At 38.9% G+C, this 24,169-nt stretch overlaps 1 protein-coding gene across 1 annotated transcript; it reads right to left on the bottom strand.

The window, feature by feature from the left end:
- Positions 1-7,435: 7,435 nt before the first annotated feature.
- On the bottom strand, positions 7,436-24,046 carry CHRM2 (cholinergic receptor, muscarinic 2). The gene is made up of 2 exons (XM_010191969.1): positions 23,965-24,046; positions 7,436-9,027 (listed from the first exon to the last, which is right to left on the bottom strand). Exon 2 carries the CDS (start codon positions 8,986-8,988, stop codon positions 7,588-7,590), a length of 1,401 nt encoding a protein of 466 aa, XP_010190271.1. The 5' UTR covers positions 8,989-9,027; positions 23,965-24,046; the 3' UTR covers positions 7,436-7,587.
- Between the last annotated feature and the right edge of the window lie 123 nt (positions 24,047-24,169).

Here is a 24,169-nt window from a genome sequence, read left to right as displayed (position 1 = left end):
TAGGGAAACTATTTTTCTCCACTTATTATCGCAGTTTCACATTTCACTCAGCAAAAAGAAAAAATAAACAGAGATACCACATACAAAACCATTTTTATTATTGTTATAATTCGCTGTTTAATGCAATGTTTTAACTAGGATTACAACTCAGCAGAAGTACATACACATATATTGCATGTAAATTTATTTGTGTCTTAAAGTTATTTCAAACCCTCATCATCTCAGTCCTTCATTAGTTGTTTTAGTAAAGCACCTTCTTCTTTCATCCTGTATAATGTGTTTGAATGTTGCCGAATAACACAGATGTTTTTCTTCCTGATGGCTCACAACATTACATCCCAGTTCCCAGTTAATATGACTTTATCAAACTTTGCTTCCACTGTATGAATGTTGTGTATAATATGTATATATCTATACAGCATATATAAATATATATCTATAATGTATATATAATCAAGTGGGTCAGCTTTACACAGCTAACCATAAACTTGTGCTTATCTTATTTATATGAGATCAAATGTACGGCATCATGAATTTGACCAGTCCCCGACTAGTAAGATCCTCAGTTTCTGATTCACCGTGTGATTTTGGATATCATATACATGTAATGCATTCCCTTCTTTCTTGTAGTAGTATGTTCTTTTGAAGAAAAGAATGCAGTTGTTTTTTTTTAATATAAATGGTTTTCCATACCCTTAAATTAAAAAAGTCTCAAGAAGAGATGAGGTTCTTCCTCGTACATAGAGCTTGAAGAATAATTGGACATTCATTGCTGATATATTTACATTATAACCTTATCTGGATAGTATTACACATAATGTATTTTTTTTACACAGTCGAGATATGGTGTTGGTCATGTTAAAACACACTATCTAAAAGTATTTACAAACTGCTAGTCTCTAACTTACCAACCACCTCTGCAAAGTGGCACTAGAATTAAGGGGTAAGATATAAGAAGGTCTGTTTATTAGCAACCATGGCACTCTCGCCAGTGTTTTTATTATTATTACTGCCACTGTGACCTCGATGTGCTTCAGAGAAGGGCTGTCTTTGGAGTAGAGGTGTAGAGAGGGACTTCCAGTGGGGGTAGAAATCTCCCCCACTCCCCACAGCCTACTTGAGCTTGGGGGAGCAGAAAAGCAATCCAAACATGACCTATCTGTTGCTTTGCAAGTTAGGGCATGCCAAGTTTGTCCCCCTGTGCTTTCTTCAGTGCTGTCAGATGACACAGTTCAAAGGTTAAACACTTGGTGAAATCCTTCCTTCCAAAGGCCACTGTAACACAAACAGTGATCATATCGCCCCATGTACCACCCGCAGCTGCTTCTCACTTCAGAGAGTCAGAGCACTTTGGGGCATCTCAAGGAAAACAGTTTCTGTGTGCTTCTTGGCGAGTACAGTGAAAAAAAGAAAAAAAAGAAAAAAAAATCTCACTATTAAAAAAAGAAAAAACAAAAAGAAAAAAATCTCACTATAAAAAGATGAAAAAATATAGCTACCCAATGGCACTTTTCAGGTTATGCAGAGCTTTGAAAGGTGAAAAGACACCAGAACTTGTTTCCCTTTATTTGGTTAATATCAGAATGAAATGTGTATAACAAATCTACCCAGTGTCCCAAAATATGAGGCCTGGGAGGACTGATAGGCATGTGTAACCCACTAGCTCCACAGTGTAGCAAAAGAGGACTTAGCAAAAGGAAGGAGAAATAATTGCAGTGGTTGTGGTAAATATTACATACTTAGGCTTGGTTTCTCAGTGAATGCTCTGCTAGTAAGCACAAGAAGGAAAGGAAATTCAAGTGAAAGGAGGGCTGCCTTACCATTGCACAGGGCATAAAAATAATCTGTACATGTTGCTGCATGATATTCCACTGCAAGAACACTCACTCTTTGCCATTATCCACTGCTGTTTCTGGTATGGAGATGGCAAAACTGGGGAAGAAGGGAATTGGTTCGGCTTTGTTTCACATAAGGGTTTTTTTTTTTTTACTTCCAGTTTAAAATGCACAGAGAAAGGATTTATGGAACTTCTCACTCCGCATAGTAGTTTGGGCTTCAGTGGTGGGGGATTTATATGCTTAGGGAAGGCAATATTTTGGCGGGGTTAGAGTTTGAATACCAGCATTCACAGTGCATTAAAGGCAAGAGAAACTGTACACCTGTAGCTGAAACACAGGTGAAAAACTTGTTAAAGTGAGGAAGGAGGAAAGCCGTTTGTCAATTCTGTGACAAAAGAGGAAAGACAGGCAAAGAAATGGGAAAAGAAGCCATAGAAAATTAAGGACCATCTCTCAGCTTCCTTCTGGGATTTTCTATGATATATATAAAAAAAACCATTTCTTAAAAATTTACAGCTTTTCATGATATAGAAGAACAATAAAAGTGATAATGTATCACACCTCTAGCAAGTGTCTGTAGACATTCTCTATAAAACATCTGTAGACCTAGGGGTGAAAAAAAGATTACTTCTTTTAAGCTTCTCAATTTCTACCATTTGCACTGCTGTCAGCTGAGAGTATAGAGCCATCCAGAAGGAGATCTTTAAAAATACCAAAGGCTCCAAACCCACTGCCTGTCAGTAAACTTTTCCCATCCACAGGACCAGTGTTTGTTTTCCCGCTGTTTCTTTCCTAAGACTTTACCTTCTCACAAGAAGCGCCCTGAATTGTAAAAAAAACCTACAATTTTTAGGAATTATTGTAACGGGATGGAGGGAAAACAAATAGCAGCAATGCTCTTCCTGCCTGCCCAGCTGCATCACACCATCTTTGCAACATGATGGCTCTGAGGATGCTTTACCAATTTGGTTCTTCAAGGCCACTGCCAGGGTCAGCTTTGAGTAACAGAAGTGGCAAGGAAAGGTGCTGCCGGTTGAGGTGAAAAATTCAGAGTGTGCCACCTTAGCACCACAGGCGAAACCAGGAGTCGTATCCACAGGCAGCACTGGAGCACTCATCGAATCCATAGGAATGGAGAACAGGGATCATAATTAACCAAAACTGAGGAAGGGCCCAGTGAGTTTACTAGCAGGCCCCACTGCAATGCAGACACATGGACATGTCTGAATCCATCAGGAAATGAAACAAACAAAAAAATGACCACCCCCTTCTGCCCCTGTCCCAGATAGGATAGCTAGGAGCAACTAGGACACTCTCAGGGTGTCCTCACTGGCGTGTGGACTGTTGTCACCACAGACACACTTGGTAAAGACACCTCCTCTCATCAATATGTTTTCCTCCACCAGAAAAATGTAAAACTGAGGGCTGATATATTTAGCACTTGCTTTTGTCCTCTTCGTGCTTTGTGGATGCCAAACTGAACCCTGGGGTCCATTTGAACACTCCCATCCCCATGAGCATTTGTAAGGCAAGAAAGTAAGAAAGAAAATCTGATCTGTACAGATGTGTTTGTTGTCTTAGGACTTTTTTTAATTGGGCTATCTCTGAATGGTTGCTCATGATTCCTACTAAATCAAATGAAAATCCCAAACAGAAGGCTGACAGAAGGTTTTCATAGGTTCTGTCCTCACTGGAAAACAAATTTCTCAATTCCAACTCTTTTCTTTCTTTTTTTCTTTCTTTTTTTCCTTTCTTTCCTTTTTTCTTTCTTTTTTCTTTCTTTTTTTTTTTAACCCCAGATGTCTTTAATACTCAGGAAATGTGCCAGTTGGATTGATGTATCTTCAAGCTGCTGTTCTGTCCCTGGAGAGTGAAGGTATGGGTGGCCTGTGACAGCACAAGTCACTCCCCATGGGCAGCCAACGTGAGAGATCCTCCTCCATAGGGTTAATGTCAAGGGTTGGTTGGACCTTTTCAGATTTAGCCTGTTTCTGGAAATAATTAGGAGGAAGAAAAGGAGAGGGCAAGAAGTGCAAACTGCAGTTTTTTGTTGTTGGTTTTTGGGTTTTATCCCTCATGAGTCATCTGCACAATTTGCTCAGTTTCTATGTGAAACAAAAGTGGCCAGCACAGCACATGTTGTGGATGTGCTGCTGGGATCCTCTGGCTAAGCCCACAGCGAAGACATGGCAGCACCAGCAGCAGGACCACCTGGGGGCCGTGGAGGTGATGGGGCACAGGTGACAGCTGGGGAATCCTGAGACGGTACCCAGAGAGCGCTGCTCTTCAAGACCGACATCTACATCTCGCAGAACTGTCACTCAGAAGGGAAGTGAAACCTGGTGAGCAGGGTTTGGGACACAAAGGAAAGACAAGAGAGCTCAAAAGATGTTCTAAAGAACAAATTACTATGTGGCTTTGATAGATTATCCTACTTTTGCCTTACTGAGCCACAGCAAGCTGAAAACCTGAGAAGTTCCCAGTATCTCAGGGCAGTGAGATGCTTTCTGCCTCCAAGAGTGGGTAGACAGTGCCATGAGTAAGTGTTGGCTCTGCACCTCCCACCAGCTGCCAGTGAGCACAACATGGACACAATCCCATGCAATATCTTGAATGTTAGATTATTATTTTCCATGTATATAAATCATATTGGGGTGTGTGTTTGCTTGCATGTGTGTACATGCGTAGATGCATTATGTCATCTATTTTTACACTAATTGGCTGCAAATGTGGATGTACCACAGAACTATTTTTTTCACTGAGCTAGTGCAAGATGGAAAGACACAGGATTGTGTGTCCTGCAAGCCTTTTAAAATATCCTGTGACACAAATCAAAGCATCTTGTCCTCAAAAGTGGCAGTGGTGCTAAGGAAAAGTGCTAAAAAGCTTCAAAGTGAAGGTTTTTTCTTTTTTTTTTTTAATTTGTTTGTGTCATGAATACTGCCCCCAAAATATTTTCTTTTCTGCATGGTATTTTAAGTGTCATCATGTGATGAAAAAGTATAGTTGTAATCTGTATCTTGCACTTTGTAACTTATAGAAGTGTCCTTAGCTATTAGAGGAATTCATAATTTACGAATAAGTGACAGTGTCACAGGTCAGAATAAAGGATTTGCACACCTACTGGAAAACTGGAGCTCAAAGATCATATAAGAATATTCAAACCATTGTTTCCCAATTTGAGTAGCTGTACTATTGATACCCACAGCACTTACTGATAAAAAGAAGCAGGTGAGTGTCTTTTATGAAACTTTTCTAAATAAGTAAGATTTAGAAAATGAACAAATTTCATTTTACCTTTGGTTTTTATCTGGATTTTTTAACACTCTAAGAGAATGAACAATCTAGAAATGGTCATGTAAGTCTTTCCCTTGACCTGTCAAGATAAGCCTAGTGAATGTAGTTTTGAAAGACAAGCGGCACTCAGTTTTGCAAGCCTTATCATTGAGTTATTCTTTCTTACAAGCAGAAAGATGAAAATAGTGATATTAAATATGACTTGCAATTAAATATGACTTTCCATATTTAATAATAAATATGAGGTTGCAAAATTAGATACTTGGCTGCATGGAGACACTTAGATATATTAGGATGAAATCACTAAGGGTATAAAATCAATGAATGCATATTAAGTCACATTAATCCTGAGTTTAATGTGGCCTTAATTTACTGCAGTTTAATCCTCCTAATTTTCATTTTCTGCTAGGAACTTGTACTTCAAAACATGAGAATTGTCACATTGCCAAAGTGCTTTGACACTGTGTTCCAATAGGCTTGTCAAATGTAAAACTTAAGTCTGCAAGATTAATTTCCCTGTAATCTTGAGGACTGCTATTTTGAAGCACATTTTGGAAGACTCTAGTGTGTAGGCATGAAATAACAGAGTGATTTGGCGTCCTATTTGGTAGGTGGCTTTCACTCCAGAAGACAGTCTCTCAGAACACTCTTTATGCAGCAAACTACTTTTCTGGGTAACAAAATCTGTAGGTATACCCTCACTAATGCCTCAAAGTTAGAGTTACTAAGAAGGAGGTAACTGAAATATGCATAACTTACAAACAATTGCTGTTTTCAGTAGTCTAATACACTTTGTCCTATCCACACAGTGCTTAGTTGTGCTACAATAAATATCATACACGATAGTAAATTCTTTACCAGGTAGAAAGAATCTGAATTTGGAGCAGCAGATAATATTTGAATTTTACCCCTGCCAGATCCCCATCCAGACTATTTCAGTATCTGGTTTTGTATAATCAGTGTTTTCCTCTCTGCCTTTCTGTCAGTGTTATCCCTTGGCTTACAGTGAAAATATTGCTCCGAGCTGGTACAAAAGGCAATGTAACCAATATCTTTTCCATAAAGTAAACATCTTGTCCAGGATACACCTAAGAAGGACCCTGATTTCACACTAAGGGGTTAGGCAGACCTTGATCCATGTGGACACATCAGTCCGTCTTATTCTTTTCCTCAGTAATTGAGTGTGAATCATTTTTTGACTGCTTAAGAGCATAATGATCTAATATTAACTGTTCATTCTGTGGAGCCTCAGCATATCTCTTCATCTGCAAATACAACTTTAAAAGGATGTAACCTCCATTTTCCTAATAACAACCTTGTTTCTGTTCTTCAGCTGAGGCCCTTGTTTAGCCACCATGGGGGCTAACTGGGTGAGACCTTTGAATTTGCAACTTCTTTTGATATTCAGTTTTCGTGCCCTAGACAAGTAAGGTACAAAAAGAAAAGGCTGATGGAGGTAGAAGACAAATCCACAGGCAGATGTTATATGAAAAACAAAGTGAACAAAATTGTCTCAAAAGCTTTGGTTTACATGGATGTTCATAGCATCGTAGAATCATATAATGGTTTGGGTTGGAAGGGACCTTAAAGACCATCCAGTCCAATTCCCCTGCCATGGGCAGGGACACCTCCCACTAGACCAGGTTGCTCAAAGCCCTGTCCAACCTGTCCTTGAACACTTCCAGGGAGAGGGCATCCACAGCTTCCTGGGGTAATGTTGAAATAGTCTTGGGATGTTGCAACCTGGAAAACACCTCCTTTTTTCACTTTTGTCTTGACATGATGAAGGAATCACAGGACAAAAGCCTCTAGAAGAGGGCAAGTGTCAGGCTTCGAATGATACATGTTAGACAATGATTACATGTTGAGCATAAGTACACTTTCAGAACAGATGCAGTTTTGAAAATGGTAGTGTCATAAACAACATAAAATAAATTTCATAATGATTTACCCAACATTATGATTCTTACATGACAGTGACAAAAAGAACTTTAGACAACTTTGAGCTTTAGAAACCTTTTTCCATGATTCATTTGGATTATGTAAGAAACTTTCAAACTGCTATGTTTCTTCCACAGAGTTCTTGTTAAATTTTCCCTAGATGAAGATATACTAAACAGACAGAGAAAAAAAGAGAACATTTTACACAGAATGACAAATAATTGTAGACTCTAAAGCCCTTCTGCAGAATACTCTCAGAAAACAAGGAACTGTGCCTCCAGTCCACTTACTTGAATAATTCCTCAAACATCATCATATCCTTAAGATTTATTTTCAATAATTAGAAAATGTTTTTAAGTGTAGTTCTCAGGGGTGGAGCTGATGTCCTATATCAGTATTCCCACTAACATCCTGGATTGCACATTCCATAGAAGAGCATAAAGTGCTATGGCATTGGGGGTTTTTTAAATTTAATTTGGAACTTCACCCTTTCCTTTTTTTTTTTTTGTTTTTACCTTGTAGCTCCTATATTCTTGTAATGACACATAAGAAGGTGCTTAAAGGTCTTCTTGAAAGTAGCATTGCAGAGTGCATAACAAGCAGGGTTGATGGTGCTGTTGATGTAACAGAGCCAATAACCTATGGTCCATACAGTGCCAGGGATGCAAGATGTGCAGAAGCTGTTGATGAGCACCATGACGTTGTATGGGGTCCAGGTGATGATGAAGGCCAGGAGGATGGCCAAAATAGTCCTTGTCACTTTTTTCTCTCTAGAAGGAGGTGGTTTCTTTTTGGCTGGCTGCTTTGTCATCTTGACGATTTTCCGGGCTACACTATTCTGCTTCTCTGCTCCATTGGAGCCTACAATCTCCACAGTAGTATTGGTAGGGGCACAGCAGTCACCCTTTTGGGACTTGGTGACTATCCTGATGCACGTCAGCTTGGAATTCTCCACTTTGAGATGATCTTGGGAGGCAGAAGCCTGGCTGGCATCTCTGGCAGCTTCATCTTCTTTCATGTTGGAAGCAACCACACTGACAGAGGTGGAGTCGTTGGAGCTCTCCTTCTCTTCCCCTTGAACACAGTTCTCTGTCACAGTCTCTCGAGTGGTTTTTCCATTCTGAATCTCACTGTGCTCCAACCCATCTGCACTGGTTGGGATGTTGTTATTGTTTGGTTTCACTATTTTACCTTGGACAAGGCTGGGGGAAACTGTATCTTGATTTTGGGCAGCTTCCTTTTTCCCTTTCTTTATCCGACTCTTACTGGCTCGAGAGATTTGCCAGTAAAGGACAGTCATGATGACAACAGGCAAATAGAAGGCTGCAATGGCAGTGCCAAAAGTGACAGCAGGGTTGGAAAAAAACTGGATGTAGCAATCCCCATCCGGGACAGTCCTTCCTCCCACAATGAACTGCCAGAAGAGAATTGCAGGGGCCCACAGGATGAAGGACAGCACCCACGCAGCTGCGATCATCATGCCTGCCATCTTAGTGGTCCGCTTTACAGGATACGTCAGAGGCTTGGTGACACAAAAGTATCTGTCAAAGCTGATAATGAGAAGGTTCATTACAGAGGCATTGCTGACCACGTAGTCAAGAGCCAGCCAGAGGTCACACACCACGGGCCCTAAGGGCCAGTAGCCTATCACAGTGTAGAGGGTGTATAGGTTCATTGAAAAGATGCCTATGATCAAGTCAGCGCAGGCCAAGCTGAACAGGAAATAGTTGTTGACAGTCTGTAGGTGCCTGTTGACTTTGATTGACACCATAACAAGGATGTTCCCAATTATGGTGACTAGACTGAGAGACCCTGCTACCAGGACGATGAAGACCACCTCAACAGTTTTATAGGGGCTCTCCAAAGCCATCACATTTTCAGTGGAAGAGTTTATGTACGTTGAGTTATTCATTTCTGTTCTGCTAACAAGATATCAAATTATCACTTAAGCCTGCAGAGGAAAGAAAAAAAAACAGATACCGTAATGAAATTACTCCCTTTGCCTTTAAGAAATGGATCCCCAAGCAGAAGAACCAGTCAGCTTTGGTTAATGAAAACATGTTGCAACATATAATATCCCCTTAGGAATAACATAGCAATAAGATACCCCTAAATATGTGACAAAAACATAACATTTGAACACAGATCTAGATTTTTAAGTTCTCAGAGGCATTTTTCTCTTTGTCCTGTTATAAAACTTACATTGACTAGACAATTTTGGAACCAGATCTGCATACTGATTTATTTCCTACCAATAAAATAATTAACTTTGCTCATTTCTAACCCTATTCCAAATTAAAAAAAATACGGGTCTGAGGGTATGACATTCTTATAACCCAAGGTGAAGATACGATTTTACAGCAGCCAGATCACATGAAGATGATTTAAGTTTCCACCCTTCCTTCATGTTTCACACGGGTATACTTCTGTGAGGCTTATGGAACAAGCTTGTGTCATGTGTCCCTCTAATTTTCTTACACTGCAGTTGCTTTTTTTGTTAACACTTGCAAAGATTTTGGCTTAGTCTGACAATAAACAAAAAAAAAAAGCGTAGGTCTGATGAAGCTAATAGATTTAGTAAACTCACCTCAGTGAGATTAAAGTTATTTTTCACATTCTTTTGACTATTTGTACCTGGAAAAAGGATGGTTGGTTTTGTTGTTTGTTTGTTTGTTTGTGGTTTTTTGTTTTGTTTTGGGTTTTTTTTAGCATGATGAGATTATCTCTTTGCTTTCCTGTTTTTTTCTCATATTTTTTTCAAATGTTTAATCTCTATCACATAAAGCTACAACAGAAATTCTGAAATGGATAACAGGGTAATGATAAAGAAAGAAACAAATAAAAATCAGCTCTGTTTATACACAGCAATTCTTTTTGTGCCCTGTATAGCCTTCCAGCAGTACTCAATAAATAGTAATTAAACTACTAGCAATATACATTTGATAGAAGACCAAGAAAACAGGACATGCTTTTGCCTTCCGGATATGTACTATCCTTTTGTGCATCCCTTGGAATTCAATAGAATGCACTGGAATTGCACAGCCAGTCTCATCATTTTTGAGCTGTGTTCAAGGGATTATTGAGGCATGAAGGCCAGATGTGACAGAGAAGTTAGATTGTTTCTAATTGGAATATTCACCTTTTTTTCTCTGCCCATAAGGCATCACTTCTTTAAGACAGAGGTTCCAAAAGTGGTGGTGCAATCAAAGACAGACAAAAAAAAATCAGTTATGTGTGGCTTCTCTATAGATAAGGGATTAAGGAATCCTCCTCTGGCCCTTGTGTATCACCTGCTGATGCACAGACACATACAATCCATGTCAGTTAAATGGAGCAACACATTTTCATTGTCATTTCGGCACTGCTTATTTTCTTTCAGATGCAAAAGGAAGAAGATGGTGCAAAATGTCACAACAGCACAACAGCAAAACCCCTTCTGTAAGAAAAACAAGCAAGTCTGTCTCTGTGGAAAAGTCAAAATGCTATATACCAGGGCAAAGTCTTTCTGTCCAAGGCGACTTTGTAACCTTGTAATTTATACTTAAAGAAATAAAACTGGCAGAAGGTAGGGCTCATGCATTTGCCTTTGCTTTTAAAAAAACTAAGATTTGTTTGCCAATTCCATGTTGAAAGTAACACATGGATAAATAGAGGAACATAACGCTAGACAGACTTCTTTTTCCTACTATCTATTCACAGATACATCCCTAAAATCCCTGGGATCAAGAGAACAAAGCTGTGAGGAGGAATGCTTTAATTAAATATGTGCTTGTAGAGCAAGAATAGGATGAGCAGAATATAACAGAATTTATACTGTGTTCAAAAGACAGACAGGAGAATAACACAGATAACTTTAATATATAGGACTGTCACTTCAGCAGTTTCTGTGTGCGTTTCCCCAAAGCCTCACAGCTGGGCAGCTGGCTATCCAGTTAGATGTGTAAGGTATCATTTTTTTGGGACAAGCTAAGAACTTCTCCCAGGCAGAGTTGTTTATGAGCATTCTTGACAGAATGCATTTTTGATGAAAAGACAAAATAACTCACAGAGATTTATTGATTTAAAAAAAAAATCAGCTAAGTTTGTGATCCAGGGCTCTGCAGCTACCTCTGGTGACAGAGAGTGAGAGGGGGAGCAAGAAGGTAAGAGAGTGAGAGAGAGGATCAAAGCTGAAAAAATTGTGCTTTTTAATAAGAAAACAAGTGTTTCTTTACAATTTCATTTTGACAAAATGTTCAAAAGTTTTGTTTTCATTCCACTGAAGAACTAAACTTAAGTTTAAAACTTTGAAACTTCTTGTGAAACCAAATTGCCATTTCCCAGCTAACTTTATTCCTAAGTATTTTCAGCTGATGTTTTTATGCAATTTCAGTGGAAATATTGGCAATTCAGGACAAATTCACTGGATTTTATTATCTGAGATGCAAGGAGCTGGATGAAAGCTAAAAGCTCGTTTTACTTGTTAGGAATAGGATTTCACTGTGTTCTTTCCAATGGAAGCAAAGCAGAGGAGTCCCTTTCACAATGATCTCTCTTCACAACAAAACTTTCCTGCCATGAGAAGGCTGATAGTTCTGGACTGCAAATTATGTTGACTGTTATGGCTTTTCAGGTATGAAGAAACATGCCTACTATCACTCACTCCAGTAAAATCCTCCTTTACTTGCATCAATATGAATGTAAAGTGAACTATGTTTTGCTGTGTGTGTTAACGAGAAGTTATAGGACTGGAGAAACATTTGATTTCAACCGACATAGGTCATCGCTGCTGATAGTGCTACTATTGTATGAGCAGAGGCAGGGGCATGCATGATTCCTAACACCAAGACCCCACGAAATCTGCTGGACTCTTTCCTGTTGGCTCAAGTAGGGTTTGAATCAGACCCTTAGTGAAGTTTCTGTTTCTTATTGTGGCCACTTGTTCCCTCGGTACAGGGCTTCCTGTGAACTTCTTTTGTTCTTGTCATGCCACAGAGCCCATCTCTCCTGCTGGAGAGGCCGTTGTTACAAGAACAGATGTTATTTATCAGTCAGGCCTAGGAGGCAGAGGCATTTTAAGGTAATATGACCTCCTGTTATGAGAAGTACCAGATCTTATTCTTGAACAAACAGAGCTCTCCTCTGCAAGCCCATGGGTGTTTGTGTGAGTTGCACAATATGGCACTGACTCCCGTGGGCTCCTATAATTTATCCTTGTATATTAAGTGCATTCTTGCTAAATAGAGAATACCCAGAAAAGGCAAGAAATCTCTCTTGTGGCCTGAAAAACAAGCAAGTTCACTTTCTGAAATATATTTAAAAGTATATATGACTTTGTGGCATCCAAACACCATAACCACTGAATGGAAAATGTCCAAAGCCAAGAAATCCACATATAAAATAATTCATTGCTTGGTATTTGATATGTAGCTGGGAAACATTTCCAGTGCAGTAGTTTCTACCCTCTAAAGAATTACTTCATAGTGCTGAAAATCATTCCCTTCCCTTCTCTTGATGAGACAAGGGTTTGGGGCAGAACTGGGGGATTTGGTGGACTACACGGTATATGTACTTTTGGCTTGGTGTGATACCAAAGTCTTCTTGCAGTGACTAGTAGACAGGCAGAAGCCGGGCACAGGTGGGTTGACCTACACTCCCATTACCACTTGCAAGGAAAAATGTAGCCCAGGCTGGCACAGGCTGGAGTAAACCTTCACAGAGCATGCTGGCAGCCGAGGTCTGCTTCACTTTCCTTTGTTTACCTCCCTAGCAGTCGCTGGGAACAGCAAAACAAGGTCTGGTGGGTGAATTCTGTAAGCTGGTTCATTGTAAAAGGGAACCGTGGTGAGTGTGGGGAAACAAAATGATGCCATTGAGGGTATTCATCCTATTCCACTGCAAACCCTGAGGAGGAGGCCTGCAGAAATGGGAGGGAAAGGAGAAGGGACAAGGACTGCACATCATGCTTAGGATCATAATTCAAACAGATGATACCTAGGTGTTACATCCTGCTGACTGTACTTTCCACTTGCCCTGACAGGATCCCATCCCTTTGGTGCAGAAGACTCTTGTAGCAATCATTGTAGTTTTAAATCTAGAATGTATCTCCAACATCTGTCACAAAACAGACTATGGAAATGCAGTGTATATTGAAAAAAATGGCTGATATGTCACGCCTGTCAAAGTTTGTTAGACAAATCCTTTCTCTGTATTGTGCATATTGCCAGGTTTAATATGGTAAGAATTTAATGGCTTCTTTGAGTCCTCTGAAACTATATAAAGGTCAAGACATGAAAGAGAAACAAATGATCTGTACCTGTAAGTTATATTTGTGATTTAAATGGGATTACCCAGGAACCTATGTGCATTGTGCTACTCTGAGCACTTTTCAGTATTCAACTCTCAAACGGAAGTGAAATGTACTTTTATAACTTCTCTTTTTTGATCCAGTTCCTCTCTAGTACAAACCTATGTAAAACAGATTTGATTTTTGCTGTTACAATAATAGATTTTTTTTCCTTGAACTGATTTTGATCCTGACCTGCACTGGTTTTGATTCTAAATTCCTTCCTGGCACCATTTAAATCCACAGTGTGGAAAAAAAAAAGGAAGAGAGAAACAAAACCCTCAAGCCCATGACAAATATACTAGGCCTGTTAGTCAGAATTTATTACTTACTTTAAGACAGATTAGAGATCGAGTTTGGGCTTTTGGTAAAAAATACATTTCAGAAAATTCCCAAATGTCAGAACACTAAAATCTTCACCACATGGGTTACCTTCTGCAATTCATTTGAAACCAGAAACATCTTTGCAAAGTGCTACTGCCTCAGTGTGGTCCATTTTTCTCATTTTCATGCAGTTTTGTTTTTCTCTATGAACACATGTCCTACAAAAAAAGATATTCTGTGGGGCCTGTCTGGATCTACTTTTCCCCATCTCATCATGGAGGATGCCTAAGGGCAAAATAAACAGTTTCTGCATGTATCTTGAAACAAAAAGTAAATCAGAGTCATAGAACATTAACAAAAGCAGACTAACACTGTGCCACTAACAACAATTGAAATAAAGCAAAAATAAAAATAGTCCCCCAAAAGCAGCAGGGAACTGTATGTGAGTAGGTGGCAGTGCTGGCATCAACTTTGCTGCCTCAGTGCTAGTCTAAGGGTCTGAGGATTTGCACAGCTGTGAAATACATCTTGCTCACTACTGTTCTAATAGTCTAAAATTGGTACATATAGTGCCATAAGCCTAACTGGTTTGCTTTCAAAATCATAGAATCATAGAATCATTTAGGTATGAAAAGATGTTCAAATGCAACCATAAACATAACATTGCCAAGTCCGCCATTAAGCCATGTCCCTAACTGCCATGTCTTTTAAACACTTCTGGGGATGATGACTCAATCACTTCCCTGGGCAGCCTGTTCCAGTTCTTGATAACTCTTTCAGTGAAGAAATTTTTGCTGATATCCAATCTAAACCTCCCCTGGCGCAACTTGAGGCCATTTCCTCTCATCCTATCAGTTGTAACCTGGGAGAAGGAACTGCCATCCACCTTGCTACAACCTCCTTTCAGGTAGTTGTAGAGGGAGATAAGGTCTCCCCTCTGCCTTTTCTCCAGACTAAACAACTCCAGCTCTCTCAGTTGCTCCTCATAAAACTTGTGCTCTAGATCCTTCACCATCTTTGTTGCCCTTCTTTGGACCCGCTCCAGCACCTCAATGTCTTTCCTGTAGTGAGAGGCCCAAAACTGAACACAGTATTTGAGGTGTGGCCTCACCAGTGCTGAGTGCAAGGGGACAATCTCTTCCCTGGTCTTTCTGGCCAAACTATTTCTGATAGAAAATCACACAAGGAAAAGTATAGGCAGTATAGACAAAAAATTTACAATAATCTTTCTTGTTTCAGGAAATAACCAAGAAGAAGCGTTTTTTCCCCAAAGGTCTTGATAATTATGTATTTCTACTATACTGTTACTGTTGTTACTATTACTATTTTTATGCTGATAGTTACTTACTGGTACTAGGGCACTAAATCTATTATCTTTCTCTAAGTAAATTTTTGGCCGCAGAGATATCTTTGTTTCTCAGGACCTCTGTAATCAAGAGAGAATTTGCATTCGGTCTTTGTGCAGCTGACATCATTCCTAGTTAAATGCTGCATCTTAATGCATTGGGCAAACCTGAAAGATACACTTAATAGGCATGGTTTTATCTAACTGATTTTGATCCACAAAAAGGGATTTTTACCTCCTGGGCCAGAGACGATAACTTCACTGGTGTGTCTCCTTATTCTTGCTGGGATTGTATGTAAAGAACCCTTGGTCCCAAACCAGTGAGCAAACAATCAAGTTTCTTGGTGATGATACGGCAAGGCTTTTCTCTGCACTTTGGCGGAACCAGATGATATGGTTGCCCATATGGTAAAAGCGACTGAGTACAATGGTCCATATAATTTCTTCTGAGTCCTATCTGCAATACTGCACACCTCAGCTTGTCAGAGGTGCTTATGTACTGGAGGGAATTTGCAGAATCGCAATTGAAAAGGCAGTGTTTCACCACTACATTTCAAACCAAGTAAATAATTTAGGATGCTTTGACTGTGCAAAGCTAGAATAGAAGATTTTTTTCTTCCTTTTTCAGGTAAGCTGTGAAGTGTGTGTGTGGAGCTTGTCTGGAATCTAGTTACTAAGATCGAAAGTATTTTATAACCCAAAAATCAGAGAACAAAGAAACTTTTGGTCTATGGAGTATGAAAGGCAAAATGGAGCTCTTATTGAAGCATCCCACAGTTTTCTCTAGAGGGTTGAGTTAAATGGATAGGATCTCCATCTAGAGGCATAAAAAGGCACCTACCACATAAAGCAGTCATTTCCAGCAGTAGGATGCTTTCAGTGTATGCTGAAAATTTAGATGTTTCTGTATCTCTCAGGTGGTGCAGCCACACAGTTTATTACCATTTACATTTTATTATAATTAAGGAGCAGATATATAATTTGATGAAATTCTGAAACCATTAGAGTTAGATATTCTTGTAGCAAACAGCCTGAATACTGAGATAGAATTAGACTAGCCACTGCATAGACACACATGCTTATCCACTGCAATCAGTTGTATTTAGTTGTCCAACTCAAAGTGTTGTTTCAGAGTAGTTTGTAAATGATTCAGAAGAGCAGCTGGTGTGATCAAAAGGTGACAAAACTAGGGACAAGCTCATGCCACACACACATTTCATCAGCAGACTAATGCTGATTTCTAGTTGCAAAGGTTATAGGCTAGCTAAGAAAGGGAGATCAAAGTGACAGATTTCAATTTTCCCTCCTTGCACTGCTCCACTGTCTCTGGAAGTTGACTAAAGCTCCTTACACCAGTCAGTCCCAAAAAGGGAAGTTTTATGTGACAATAACTATCTTCTTCAAGCACTTATACCAGAACTCAGACTAAAATTATAGCTATCGTCAGCCATGAGAAAGGTTCCCTCAGCAGAAGAGTTATTTAAGCTTCTGTTAGGATTGAATTGAAGATCATTAGACTCCAGGATATAGTCTCAGAAGGGACAGTGCCACGATAAGTAAGTACTCCCTCTGCAGCCCAGCTCGAATTGGAGGCACAATACTTCATTATCCTTATATCATTTATCATGCCTGTACTATTAAATAGGAAAAATTTATAAGAGCTACTCAAAGTCCCTGGGTGAAAAGTGGCAAAGCTATGGAAAGAGGAGAGTGTTCAGAAGTCTGACTGAAACCAGTTCACAATTTGTTATATACAGGGAGATGATGCATAACAGAAATGCATATCTTAAAACATGTACAGATAGCTCTAAAAAAAAGAAAACAAAAAATGATTTTTTTTTGCCAAAGTCTGAAGGAATACTGGTGACGAAATAATAACAGAGAACTATAATACAGTACATAGCATCTCTCAGAGAAACACTGATTAAGTCTCTCAACCTGCCAGTGAGTCCAGCAAAGACACTGTGATACTTCAGTGAATCTCTGCAAATCCCTCCAAGTCATCGAGGTCCTTTTGGGACCCTGAATCAACCCATGGAGGCTTTCACTGTTCTGCAGAGATTTCGCAGCCTTTAGTAGTGTCACTGACAGGAATATTAAAAGGGCCCAAAGGGACTCCTACTGAAATTAAAGAAAATCTTTCTTTTTCCCTTGGTTGGAAATGGTATTAGTATATTGCTTTTATCAGTGATTTCCTTATTCACTCACTTAGGATCTAGTAGACTCACTTGTGATAACTCTAGATGATCCCTGAGCCTGCTTTGGAAAGTACCCAGTTTCTTTACTCCGCAAAAGCTTTTAAAATACTTTTAAGTACATCATGGTCACTCTTACGTGAAATTCTCAAGAGCTTGAAGATCTAGGCCATTCTGCTTCTGCGTTCATTAATCTTGGGGATTTTTACACATCTTCCATCTTACTTAACAGCTTACCTGAAAGGTAGTTTAGAATCACAGAGAAGAAAGCTGACTCAGATATAGAAGGAATTGGCCCAAATTATTTGCAAGAATTTAAGCATATATTGAACCCAAGTTCAAACTTGTTTCTGAGAGGACAGCTAAATCTTTTTTTATGCCTGTATTTCTGCAGACCACATTTAAGGCAGTGACAGTTAAATAGTGAAAGAACTTAATTAGTTCTTTACGTTACCAAAAAAGAGTGGTATCTAAATTCTCAAATCAGAATCCATATTTCCAAACCCATTCTGCAATCTGAGAGAGGTTTTTTGTGAAAGATGCAAAGGTGGTAAAAATAACTAGTCAAATGTTTGTAAAATGTTTGAAAATCTCAATTTAAGTGTTTGTTATACCTAATTATAAACATGTTGATCACATCTATGAATGTTTAATGTGAGCCTGCATAATCATCTCCCATTCTGTGGACAGAGAACCTCAAAGATTGCACATTCCTTGCCAAAGAAGGAAATATTTATTTAGTGTTTTTTTTCTGCAGCATTTATGTTCTCAGCTACTGCATTATTATAGGCTTTCTGAGTCTCTGACTGTGTTAAGTTTCACTAAATGGCTGCTACCTACTTTAATTACGTAGACTGTAGTTGCAGACTAATTGCATTTTCACTCCACTACAGGTTTAAGAAATCCATGTCTAATTCTGGCTGTGATGCATGACTCCATATATTGGTCTCAACATGCTGCAGCTACACTTAACAAGGTAAAATACCTTGGCTTTGCATATGAATAATTCACCATGACATTAAGAGAAGATCCTATCCTATGTTAAACAATAATTCAATGTTTAACAAGGTTAACTTAATAACAGGAAACCAGGGGACTTGTCTTTGACCACATAGCTTCTGTTAAAAAATCTCTGGCCATGTACCTTATGTTAAAAATATATTCAGCATCATTGGGCCAGGAAGACTAAAATGCATAAGCAAATATTCTCAAGCTCTCTGCTCATTTTGAATTTTAAAGAGGCATTGGTTGGCAAAGGTTGTTCACATCAAACTTTGACCTGTCTTGCAAGCTTGCAAAAAGATAATAATGTGAACATTTGAAATGCAAGGTTTCAAAAGTGTTAAATGGGATTATTTGAAACCAAAACTATTAAAAGTCTGAGGAGCATTAACTAACACAGGACAGAGAAGAGCAGGCAAATATTGTATGCACAGATCTGCACTGTGAGGCATGAAAAGGCTAAACAGAATACTGTCCCTAGGTGCAAGGCTTCAGCTCAGCTTCTCCCTCATGGGAGACAGTTTACTATCATTACTAAGTACAAAACCTTATGCTGCTGTCACAGGAACTGCCTGGACACAGATGTGTAAAGAAAATACTGTATCCCAAATGGAATTTTGCAAACTGATCTCATCACTTCAGTAGTGAGGTCTACAAGATAAGAGCTTCCACAGGGTAATGTTAATGAATATACCTGATGTCTCTTGTACATTTCATTCTAATTCAAACATGAGTTAAGAACAAACCAAACCAAATCAAACAAAACTTTAGAGACAACTAGATTTTGAAATTCAGGTTTCTAGAGACTGTGTCATTGTAATTTACTGCATGGGAACCTCTTTCACGGTAGAAGCACCACATCAGCTTCACCTAGACTCTTGCTATAATGACTTGCATGAAATTAGTTGCTTTCTCATTTCTAGTATTGAGGATCTCAAACTGTTTTTATTAATAACCTGAAATTCTATAGTTATGTTACAGATTACTCACTCTCTTCCTTTGGCAAGCTTGTCTGCTGTTGTCTGCAAGTTTGCCATCTCTGCTTCCCCATCGCATACCACATTTCCACAGTAAACATGTCCAAGGAAGAAAAGACTAGTAACTAAAACATTTTTTTTTCTGAGGTTTTACTTCTACAGTGTCACTCACATGGTCCAGTTCTCTTGATCTAATTACATCTTTACATAACAGTTCTTTAAACTGAGACTTGATGGTAAAGAAAACTTACAGGAAGTGAAATATACTATTTACGTAGGAATACTATGTAGTCACCTACTTAGGGAACAATATCCTTCATCAACTGCTGAGTCCCTGGGGTGTTGTGTCTGAGATTAAATCCCTCTCACTGTGCCATGCAATGGTAGCAGACTCACTCAGCAGCGATTCCTGCATTGCAACGTGCCTCCATGCAGCGCAAACCTCTTTGATGGGCAACGGTACATGCCTCAAGGAAGACATGTCAGGAGGTGTGGGGCAAGAGAAAAGGGTAAACAAACGGTGTGAAAGCAGGAGGAGGGAAATGGGGACAAGACTGAGGTGTGAATGAAAGAGAAAGGAAATTGATGAGAAGAAAGCAAAAAAGAGCGACTGCAGGAGAAGTGAAGAGTTCTACAGGATCATTTGCCTGGTCTGGGAAAAATAGGAATGAATTTCTACGAACTCTAAATGAAATGACATTTTATATGGTTTGTAGTTCTCTTGACACTTCCTACTTTTCTATAAAATAATTTTTGTATTTTCTGTTAAAACTGAGTAACAACAAAATGAATATTTTAAAAAAGTTATTTGAATACTGGTGCCCTTCACTTCCCTAGTCTCCAGTAAAAAAGCAGCAAAATAAACAAATACTTAAGCAAAAACTCCCAAACAAAATCCCTTCAAGTCTTTATGTCAGGCCATTTTCATCTTGTTTTGAACTGCTTCTTTGAAACAATGGAACATTTAAAACAATAGGAAAATTATTACAAACATTTTAATTCAGCTCAAAAAAAGCCTTATCTTTAATTACCAACCCTTATTACCAATTTTCAGTAGGAATTCTTCACTCAGCCTAGTTTCAGTTCTTGTCTGTATGATCTCATTATCCCAAAAAATACAATGGAAATAAATTACATAAAGTAAGCAATGCAGATAAACTATGATGGAAATCTGGAGAGCCCTGGAGCCTAGGTGTCCAGCACATCACATCCCTGCTGTCTCAGGTGAACTGGCAGAGGCACAACTCAGTGCCATGGAACAGTCACAGCTCTCCATGAAGTCACGTCCTGGGGATCTGAGTTGTCATGGTATCTTTTTTAACCTGCTTCTGGTTGTATTACTAAGTGCTGCCTCTGCATCTCCTCTCCTTAACAGCAACACTCTTCCCTCAGATCTTTGCAGCAGCTCTGCTTTAGGGAGGAGCGGGATCTGAGCTGTAACCTGTGGGTCTGGGACAGACCCACATCACACTTCTCTTTCATTCTCTTTTCATTTTTCCTTGCTGCCTGCTGGTTTCCTTGAAGCTACTGGTTACCTCTCTGCTGTTCACATAAATCTTCTGGCTACCACTTTTCCTTAGGTTACACTGTGCTGTTTTTCTCATCTTCTGGTCTAACAGTTGCTCCCATGGTCAGCAGTGCTCAGCTCCTGCTTCTCTGAGCACTTTGAAGTGCAGAATGCCAAAGAGGTTCATGCAGTCTCGGATAAAACTCATATCAGCTCTAGCAGGAGGTGATATAATGACACACTATGATGCTGCCCTCCCACCTGAGATGAATATTGGATGAAGCTGATCAGTGACTCTACCAGACAGCTTACAGAAATAGTCCTAACCTTCATCAAAGTTTCCTCTGAAGTTCATTAGGAAACGATATGTCAGTACTGACTATTCCAAAATCATCAGTTTTGCTCCCTATTTGAGAATTATCAGTGGGGTGCAGTATCAGTTACGTAGTATCCTTTACATAAAAGAAGTAATGGAAATTGTTTTGGATGAGAAACACAAGAGACCCATGAGTGGAGAATCAGGAGGCATAACCAGTCTGAGGTGTTCTGCCAATCTGTGTGTTTGATTATGAAGTGAATCAGATTCATGTGAACATGAATTGGTTTTAGTAAGCATAAAGAGTGGTGTATTGTGAGGGTTTTTAACAATGCAAAGTATCCAGTAACAGCAGAACAATAACAGGGCTGAGTGGAAGAGAAAATGGTAACTACCACTAATTTATGCAATGAGACCCCCTCCAAACTGGGAAAGTAAAATCAGGATGGGAGAAGTGATTTTCCCTTGCTGAGGTTTTTGGTTCTCTGCAGCTCCCAGAGTTTGAGGCTGAATAAAGCCTCAATAATGCCACGCTGATTTCCAGATGTCGTGTACCCCAGTCATATATGCCTTGTGATGCTCTCTGAGAAGTCTATGGCTCAAAGGCGCATTTCACAGCTCCTTGCTCTCAGTCACTCACACTATAAGCCTGTGACTTCAAAGGGACATCTGAGAGAAAATGTTTGAAGGAAAAAAAAAGGAAAAAAAAAAGAAAAAGGCTCTCTGCTTGTCCCTTTTTTTCTCCTCATGATATAACAGGCTTAAGATGCTTTATTATAACTGCTTCTCAGTGGGTTATTTTTCCTTTTTATTTTACAAAGACCACAAAAGAAATTGACATCGAGGAAGAAAACAGCTGTGTGAGCCCAATCCAGATGCTGTCATCTTAGAGTGAGGTGGTCAAAGAGCAGGTAAGTGATTTTCCATCTCTAGGCAGGCTCCTTGGGTCGAGCTGGAATGATGTCCAAGACAGTGACTCTCAGACTTTTTCATACCATGACTTTCAATAGTAGCATAGGCAAAAGCATATACCACTCCCTGCTGCACATCTAATCATAAGGTAAATAAGAAAATTCTCTGAGAGCTGATGGTGCCTTTTCAGACTGTAGACAACATCACTAAGATGACATTTTCTCTTGTTTCTGAGTGTAAATGAGGTTCAGTTCTAAATTTAATCCATTTCAAGGTTTTGAATGTTATCCATAACATTGATGTCCTCCACTTATATGAAGTACTGAATGGCTTTCATGAAGTGTCTGAAGTGTATATATTTTTTTGGAGATAGGAAAAAACCTATATTAAATGTAGAATTAGAAATTTATTTTACATTTTTAATGAGTTAATTTGGATCTTTTTGTTTTAGCCTGTGATACGCAGTGCAATCACTTTGAATGTTTGATGTACTGAATGACACTGAATAGTTAAAATGCAGACAGTCTTGTTTGTAGAAAGACATAATGGAGGGATTTACTGTCAGGTTAATGTTTAACCTCTTAATCTTTCTAATGTTATCATTGGAAAATGCCCTTTAAATTTAATTATCTGCTTCTTTACATTTACTACTTTGCAAATGAGCATTTAAAAGTGTCAGTCATCTCTCTTTACAGGGATCTATAAAGTATTTGTATCAACTTATAATGTTACTGGTCATTATAGGCAAATGCCACCCAACTCACCATGCCACTGACAGCATAATTTATTATCTTCTTAATTGTCTGAGGTTTGCATACCTCTGACCATCTAATTCAAGGGATATTATGCTTTCTCTTTCAGCCCACCATATAGTAGAAGCATTTCAAATCTTAATAGATTATGGTTTTGCATCTAAATGAAGAGCCTTTTAGTAATGCGAGTGGTTAAAATCTCAATAACTAATTGTGGATGGGTGGCATTGACCTGAGAAAAGACTTATTCTAGAAAAAGGTCTAAATTATTCATGTTTTGACAAATATAAAGAAATCTCAGGAAGTAACTTAGTATGGATTCTACATAAGATACAAACTATGTCAGTATATTACCTATACTGTCATCTAAATTTATTTTTTTTATAGAGAACATTGTGGGGATCTGCTGTTTTTGAAAACAGTTGTCATTATGACTATCAGATCACAACGGAAAGCTGAAAGCAGTTTTGGTTTATCTATGGTAAGGACGGGTCCTGTAGGAATAGATAGCAAGGAAATATTTATCTACACAGCATCCAATGTCATCCAACACCCTGCCTCGTAATATCAGCTAACATGATCCAGGCTGACCACTATTGTCAACTAGATGGTCAATGGAGAATGACAGCATAATTAGGTCAAAAAATAACTGGATATCTTCCCACTTTTCATAGTCCTGCATACAACAATAAGATGACCTATGGGGGTTTTGGAACTCTCTGCTGAGACAGAAAGGAAAGTGAAGAGTGGTACCATTGCTGCTTTATTTACATCAGCAGTCTTGCTTATGCTTCTAAGACCTGACACAAAGGATGTCTCAGTTAGATACACAGGCTGGAAACAGGTAAGGTGCAAAAAAAATGTAAAGGATGTGGAAAATACAGAACAATTTATTACCTATATCTTACTCAGAAGTGTATTAGTTCTTTTTTTCATTGTCTCCAGGGTAGGTATTGCAAATGCAAAATCCATTTAGATCAAAGATAGCACATTTGAATTTCATCACTTGTGCAAGGAAGATCAAGCATCCAAAAGATGGCGTTCCCAAATAACACAATTATATCTGATAGTAAGACAAATGTCTTTTCTAGCTACTCCTGCTAGGTCTTGTGATTTACTGAATTCATACCTCATATTTCTGCACAATCTGTTTATAACCAAATATAGCAACACAGTTCAAAACTATTTTCAACTACAGATTTGGCAGAGGGATTGAGAGAACTGAACTCTTACACTTTTCCTGGGAGAGTCTCTTCTTGCTGCCTTGTAGACTTCACAGGTGAAGGAGGTTTGCTGCTTTTCATCAATGGACTGGTTTAGTGCTCCTGATAGTGAGAAACTGATACAATTTACCTTGAACTAAGCAGAACCAATATGCCTTAAAGTTCGCAGATGACACCAAGCTGAAGGGAAGTGTTGATCTGCTAGAAGGCAGAGA

The sequence above is a fragment of the Mesitornis unicolor genome, unplaced genomic scaffold (assembly GCF_000695765.1).
Source record: "Mesitornis unicolor isolate BGI_N332 unplaced genomic scaffold, ASM69576v1 scaffold26509, whole genome shotgun sequence".
In the NCBI taxonomy this organism is placed as follows: Eukaryota; Metazoa; Chordata; class Aves; order Mesitornithiformes; family Mesitornithidae; genus Mesitornis; species Mesitornis unicolor.
Note: the sequence above shows the minus strand (reverse complement) of the source record. Positions and strands in the feature narration are given on the sequence as shown.